Raw genomic sequence first — 7,902 nt, forward strand, 5'->3', positions numbered from 1 at the left:
TCTGCAGGGAGGCGCGCCCCCCGCTTTTTCTGTCTTCCCCCCCCCCCCCCCCCCCCATTCTCCTCATCCTCCATTTGTGTCTTCAGGCCTATTTCTTTCTGCAGCCTCGCTCTAAAAACCATTTGACCATCTGCATTTTAAAAAAAGGACAGCTCAAGTGTGCTCTAATGGACACTGCGAGTAAGAAAGCCCTTATGTAACGGCCTCAGAGTTTTTTCAGGCTAAAAAAAAAAGCACTGCCACAGGGATTTGAACATGCAGCTTCTCCAGACTCTGAAAACAGTACGAAGTACAAAAAGCAAACACTGCATGCCGATTCATCAGGGAGCGCTGTTTCACACGCTCTCCTTGTCAGAAAAGACGTCAAACAGATGCTGATGGGCCGAAGAAAGGCTTTTTCTTTAGAGACGTGTTTTCAGTGTGGAATATCAGAGAGCTTTTCCTCAGCAGCCTCGTGGCTCCTGTAGGCCTCTGTTGTCAGCCCCCGACCCCCACCCCCAGCTTCAGTACTAAATAGATTATGGAAAATGTAACGTGATGTCATATAACAGTGGTTCCAAAAGTGGGGGGGCTTGGACAAACTTTTTGACTCAAATGAGGTTCAAAATTTAACTGTCAGGCTGGTTCAGTGTTGGTTGGATATAGACTGGGGGGAGTAAATAATTTAAATAAAATATGCAAGAATAAACCTATACTTTAAAAGATAATTTGGCTCATTTGATGTAACGTAAATAACAGTGGATTTGTTGTAATGCATACAACAGAAGGATTGACTTTAGCCCTTTACCATATCTTTGACTGGCGTTGGGTGGGCCGCATTAGAAAGACCAGAGGGTCACATCAGGTCAAACTACTCTGGTCATTACATAATTGTATACACTTCCAATCACCTAACTGTATTTTGACAGCTCCATGATTCTTCACAGAGTTCAGGTTGCAACTTTGTAAAGTTTTAAAATGTATCTCTGTCTTTGTAACGTAACCGCTCACGCTCTCAAACGCAAGCCACTAAACCAAAGCACAAAGAGCTTCTCACTACATTAAGTCGACAGTGTGAGAGTCAGACCTTGAGGAAGCTGAGGCAATATTTACTGTCTTCCAGATTCATCTCTTCCGGATTAAAGTTGCAGAGCGCCCTGCAGAGAGCCAGTGATGGGGACTGCTGCAGGGGCTGCAGCTGAGACATCTGGTTCACAGCAGACACAGACACACAGCTACTGTCAGCTGCACTTCCTTGGTGCCAGCTCTCTTCCACTTTGTGTTTGGGAGCAGTACTGTTTCCATGCATGAAGGCCAGCTTTCCCGTAGTGTCTCTGCGCTTGTTACGGATCGAAGCCCTGACTGAAAGCTGAAGAACAGACAGGAAAATGACATTGTTAACGATGGAATAGCACATAAAATAATTGATTTACGGTGTTTAAAAAATGGACAGAAAAATAAAGATGTAAAAAAAGCTGTCTGATATTCATCAAATAAGTTAATATTCTTTGTTATGTTATCAAGTTCCTCAAGAAATAAAACAGTTTGTTATTGAGTTTATTATTTAGTGGGAATAAAGAGTGATGAAAAAAATGATTGATAATGATAATGATTTTATATGTATTTACTGACGATAAAACTAGTACAGTAGAGTTTACCATTCACAAGTATTTGACAATAATATAATATAAATGATCTTTATCATCTAAAAAACTCAAGACTTTTGAAGAAAATGGAAAAGGAAAAGGTCCCAGAAACGTCTAATCCATTCATATACACATCACCGTACCTCACTGGCTCGGCTGTGTTTTTTCCACACTGTGCCTGAGCTACAGCTACATTTTAACAACACTGAACAGTTCTCGCCACAACTGCTGAGAAATCAGGACTTTCTGTCCCTCAGGACTCCACGGAAAAACAAACACCGAGAAACAACACGCTTACAGCTCCAAGATCTAGAGATTTCTACCGAGTTAAAATCAGTTCCCAGCAGCAAAGCTGTCACACAGACCTCCACCCGTCCATTATCTAGCGCCTATATCTTTGCAGGGTCGTGCCGGGTGGGCGGCAGCTGTCAGCGGGCGAGGATGTTGACGGTACATCCTTGACAGTTTGCCAGTCCTTCGCAGGGCCACATATACAGACAACCATCATTCACACCTATAAGTCTGGGTGAACACACACACACACACACGGGGTAACATTAATTTTCGTTTATAACTCAATCATTTTAACACTTTTCTTTTAGGGTTTATCAAGATGAAATATTTTGCCTCTTGCACCTTCAAAGGGGCAGGACAAAAACCAAAAAGACATCGAGGGAGACAGGTTTTTCATAGAAACTCAGAAAGACACTTAAGGAGTTTCTATTTCCTTCTTTGGAACGCTGGAACATTCTGTCTGCAGATGGAAAAGAGACACAGTACAGCTCCTTCTCTACCTCTATAAATATTCACCAGGGTCTCACACCTCACCCCCTCCACCCGCAGCACCACTGATAACCTTTGTTTACCACAAACCCTATCTCTCCTCAGAACACGTCCACAGCACGTCATTCTGGGTAATCTCCACACTTTACCTGTTCTTCCCCTCTGATATGATTATTTTCTACAGTAATCCATCTTACCACAACATGAAGTAACAGCATCCTGACTAAGGAGCTTAGATAATATCGGCCGACCAATTATATCGGCCCAATATTAGCAGAATTGTGTAATATCTGTAAGAATCGTTATTGATTTTTCCTCAGATAATGAAAACCCGATAACACATTGCCTGGGTTTCGCCAAAAGATGTGTGCCCCAAAAATAGTTTTGGGGAAAATTACTGTATATTCAGGTGAAAGTCTCCAGATGGCAGCATTGCAGCTCATGTCATTAATCTATATCAATAATCAGGGGATTGTATGGATTTGAATACTGGTACCAGCAACAGATAAACAAATAAATATTACCAGGCGTTCATCTCAGGTGCAGGGTATATATTGGTATTGGTTGAATTTGGAATCGGAAATTAAGTGTCTGAACAATATCAGCATATCGGGAATCGTCAATAAGTTAATATTAGCATCTCCAATAAATGAATTAAAAATCACAATTTTGTCTAACATTATTATTTGATGTTTTTTTAGGAATCCAGTTGTAGACCGGATGGGACGGTTTGGTGGACTGGTTTTGGTGTGCGGACCACCAGTTGATGATAACGGCCTTAGCTGAGGTGAGTGTGTTCGTCCTCATTTACTATGTATGTTCACAGAAAGGTCTGGGACAGACAAATACTTCAGAGAGAGTACACAGAGTACAGAGTTGTACTTCCACCCTCTCAGGTCAGTACCTCAGTGAGAGGAAGCCAACTGCCCCCCCTCTCCCCTCTCACCCACTCACTCACCCTCTTCCATGTTCCCACTTTAATCCAACCCACATTTTCATTCTGCCTCCGTCTCCACTCTCCGAATCCCCGGCGTAGTAGCGCCAACTCACCACAGCTTGGCGCTGTTGCCTTACTCTCCATCGCCTCCTCTCTCTCTCTTTCTCTCTCTCACTCACTCCCTCTTACTCCCTCCCTCTCCATCATCCCTCCCCTCACTCTCTCTCTCTCTCTCTCCTCTGCTTCTCTCTGCCTCAGCCAACCCGGGCTGTGCCGAGCTGCTCCCTGCGGGAGCAGTGTCAGCAGGTCGTCACAGGGGTCAACAGTACCATCAATGAGCAGCTCGGCGTTATGGCAATATTGATTAAAAATCAATATTCTTGACACATCAATAAATGTGGTTTGAGTCATCAATTTTTATATATTATTACGATACTGTTATAAAAGTTAAATGGTCAAATTCTCTACTTTTTTTTTAAGGAAATTTGGGGTGATTTTTTTTTTCATTTTTATAAACGCTGTCATGATTTGTCTCAGGTGTTAATAGTTTATATAATACTTGAAAAAACCAATGCGTTCATTACATAAGTCAGGGGTTTCAAATATATGGTCTGGGGATCACTTCTGGCCGGCAAACACCTTAGATCTGGCCAATACCTAGATGTCAACAATAATTTCTTGTTGTTAAAAATGGCGATTTACGTTTTTAAAAACTAAATTAACAAATTATATTTTTCTTTTTAATTTTTAGCATTTTCACAAAATGTACCTAAAATTAATTTTGAATGATGTCAACATTTATCTTTTGCAATTAAAATGTTATTCTATGTAAACAGGATTCAGATATTACTGATTACAGAAAGCCTGGGGTCGTGCACTGACCTCACTGTGCCCTTGTGTCTCCCTATGTTGACCCTCCTGCTGCGGCTGACTCTCCCAGATTGTGGTACCGCTTCGAGCCACAGGCGCTGAGTAGCGGCCGCTCTGTCTGTTGCCGCTCGGGCCCGCGGAACCCTGAAGGCTCTCCAGGAGCCTGACCAGCAGGAGGTTGGTGGGCAGCTCATCTACCGTCCTGGCTGGGACCGGGTCACCGCAGTCCGGGCAGAGCAGCTGGTGGGTCTGAGCGGCAGACTCCTGCCTCTGCAGGCAGGCCTTGCAGAAGGTGTGTTGACAGGGTAGAACCTTGGCTGAAAAATCGAGTTGCTCCAAACACAGAGGACACTCCAGGACTGTCATCAGAGCGAGCTGCTCCATTTTAAACGGGACCACCTCTGTGTGAGTCTGTGGCCTCTGCTGGCGCATTGATACACTGTAATCCACCATACTGGGAACACAGGAGAGGAGGGGAGAGGAGTCCATGTCAGGACTTTTACTGTGAAAAACAAAAAAATCCTCACAATATAATCGAACCAACTCTTAACATGACAACGAACACGTTTGTGCGTGTAATTTCACGACTTATATGACTGAAGATTTCGCGTTAAACAACACGCAGCTCGTTTTCGGGCTACAGGTGTCATGCGCTCTTACCTGGCTCCACAGGTAAGACAGGAAATGACCGGAAACAGCCACACAACACACAGATCGACATACTTTCACAGATCGCGACCACAGACCGTTCCATACTCACTTCATCTGACAGCAGACGGACACATCTTCCTGAAACCTGGATTAGAAAATGACTGGATTCTCCGCCGCTGTCGCCATGACGCAGCGTCCTGAGGACCGTGCGCAGCACGACGCACCGCTGGCAGCGGTTGTTGTTGTTTTTTTCTTTCTTGCCTCCTACCTTCACGGTGACACAAACGTCCACTGTAGTTCTAACCACATAAACCCACCTGTTAAAATCAGCAGGGTTAAACAAAGAGCTCATAAACGTCACGTCCAAACCTCAGCGGAGCTAATTCATCGTAGGAAATGTCTCCGATTTCACGGTCCGACCCACTTTAACCCTTAACGGCTACACTTGTTGAACTCTTCCTGCTATTTCTTCAAGGACTAAAGTTCCTATGAATTTTATTCATATGTAAAGAATTTTTAAAATGCTATTTATTTAATATTAGAAGCCGAACGGGTGTTTTTATTTTAAAAATTCTTAGTGTTCTTTTTTTTTTAAATATTATTTTTTTTATGCTGAGCAACTTAATGTAAAAAAATATTATTTTTTTATGCTGAGCAACTTAATGTAAGACGAACAGCTGCTGCAGCAGAGAAGTGTGACGTGGTCTCCCTCTGCTGGTGCATTCACTGACCAGCTGCGAGTGTCCACAGACTCCATCCACATCTAATCTACACAAAACTGCATTTATTCATCAGTTTTTCTCCAGTTTAATTATCTTCAGGGTTTTTTTTTTTTTTTAGAACTGGGGGAAAGGAACTACAGGCTTCTGGAATGTTGGGTGGGCAGTGGGGGCCAAATCTACAAAATGACTCTGAGTTATCACTGCCGTCTTCTTCTTCTTGCTGTAAGGCAGCGGTTCCCAAACTGGGGGGGGAGGGGGGGGGGGGGGGGGGGGGGGCCACCCCCCCCCCCAGCCACTGGGTGAGGATGGGGTACAACCTGAACTGTACAGTAGATACAAGCAACTATTTAATTACTATTTAATTTGGCTTGATTGTGATCTTCTTGGAGAAAAAAAAAATCCGTGGAACAAACTAGTGCTATTCTTATTGTAAGGCAAGAGCTCCAGCCACTCTTCCACCCTGTGACCCAGACATTTTATCAGTGAACGGCTCCTCTTCTCTGTGCTGTACGTGCTCCTGTCATGGGTTTTATTTGCCCAGTCCAAAGGCCTGGCTTCTTTACTTGCATTCTGCAGACTAAATAATTAAATGACACTGGCTCCATAAAGAAAGTTCAGGACATTTTAAAAAAAAAAACCCACATGAATCTTTCATCTCTCTCTCTCTCTCTCCATGTCAGCAGAGGACTGGGAATTCTAAAAATGTACACACGGCTTTTTAACAGAGTGAGGGGCGAGCAACAGTAGAAAAGGAAAGCAGTGAGAGGGAGAGAGAGAGAGAGAGGTTAGCTATGACTTATTTACATGTTCTCATCAATCCACAGGCCCTCCCACTCAACCCTTCCACAGCTGAATGGTTCCGGCCGTGTAAATGTCCCGAACAAGACTGGGGTTCTTTTTTATTTCTTTTTTTTATGTCTGGGTGGAAACTTAGCCTCCTGCTGACGTACGTGAGCGGCCCCCGCCCCTCCTCCCTGCGTGCGATGGATATTGGACTCCCTGTTTAAAGATGCAGAGAATGGAATGTGGCTGTGTTGAAGATCTTAGTGCACATGAGCTCGTCAGATGCTCAAAGGCTATTAGGCAGCGTGTGTCCCTCCCACCCACTCTCCAGGAAAACCATGCACATTGTGGGGACGAGAGACCGTCCTTAATTCCGGTGATGTATAGCCCAGCAGATGGAGGAGGAAAGCTCTCCTGCGGGAGAGCTCCCATCTTGGTTTGCTGTCTCTCAGAATATCATGGCTTGTCACAAGTTGCTGTAAAGGGAGGAGTTCCTGCTCCTCTCGCTTTCATGTTTTATTTAAAACCCTGTCTTGGTCAGAGAGTGCTGCTAAGTCATTAAACGTGATCTGTCTCTGCATCGCCCTGCCCTCATTTCCAGGTCTCCAACCTCGTGTTTGTCCCTCTGTTTCACTTTGGGCAGAGATGAGCTGCTGCAGGTTGATTCTAACAAGGTGTCAGTCCAGATCTAATGAACGGCATGTGGACGTTGGACTTGGATTAACATTGAAACTGATTTTCTTTTCCTTTTTTTTTTTGAGAGAGAGTGAGCATGTTTCTTTTTTGAGAGAGTGAGCATGTTATAATTAACCTCCTACAAAGCCGTCAGTCAAAACCTTGGCCTCCAGTCTGAGATGCGGCCGTTCCCTCTGTTCTGTTTCTGTTCTCTTTCTTTCCTGTAGAGATATTCTCAGAAGCTTTCCCTCTCGGGGCGTTTGGAGGCAGCGCTCCAGTCAGACTGGCTCGACAGGAACATCCACACACCTACAGTACTCCTGCTTTGTGCTTTTTGTTTGTGTTTAGGCCACAACCTTATCTGCAGTGGAAGTGTCCACTCCCTTTGTCTGCCACACAAAGTCCCACAAACTGCAGAGTGATTCATTCACGGCCCGCGGTGTGTCGACGTCCAGTCATAACTGCCTAAAAGCCTGGGAACATAATGGAGGGCAGGAGTGTGTGCAGAGCAGCGGCCCCCGTACCAGATTTTTTTTAAACATCCATCCATGAAGCATCTGTGAGATTCTTCCACCCACAGTTTGTTCTGCCCGGTTTTCCTCAGCCAGCAGATTGAATCCTATAAATATTTTACATTTGATAAATAAATGAAACAACCTCTTTTTCTTACTTCTGGGTAGAACACCGAGTCGCTCCTTCCAACTACGTAAGCAGGAGCTCATTATCGGAGCTCTGACGTTCGTTTCTGTCTTCGGTGAATTCGAACTCAAGGATGTTTGCGTTCATTTTCCGCCGTCGAAGACAAAAATACTCCTGGAGCTATTATTAAGGCAGGGTTTACGGCTTTTGCAGAAGT

General features: G+C 44.3%; 1 protein-coding gene across 1 annotated transcript in view; it reads right to left on the bottom strand.

Annotated features, from left to right (window-relative positions):
- sh3rf2 (SH3 domain containing ring finger 2) overlaps positions 1 to 5,323 on the bottom strand; it is a 16,361-nt gene extending 11,038 nt beyond the window's left edge. Inside the window, exons 1-3 of the mRNA XM_017039175.2 lie at positions 4,976 to 5,323; positions 4,228 to 4,717; positions 1,067 to 1,348 (exon numbers count right to left, since the gene is read on the bottom strand). Of these exons, the coding sequence (XP_016894664.1) occupies positions 1,067 to 1,348; positions 4,228 to 4,717; positions 4,976 to 4,980 (777 nt within the window). The 5' untranslated portion in view covers positions 4,981 to 5,323. The remainder of the gene's footprint in view (positions 1 to 1,066; positions 1,349 to 4,227; positions 4,718 to 4,975) is intronic.
- Between the last annotated feature and the right edge of the window lie 2,579 nt (positions 5,324 to 7,902).

Source organism: Cynoglossus semilaevis, chromosome 15 (genome assembly GCF_000523025.1).
Source record: "Cynoglossus semilaevis isolate Cse_v1.0 chromosome 15, Cse_v1.0, whole genome shotgun sequence".
NCBI classification, from domain to species: Eukaryota; Metazoa; Chordata; class Actinopteri; order Pleuronectiformes; family Cynoglossidae; genus Cynoglossus; species Cynoglossus semilaevis.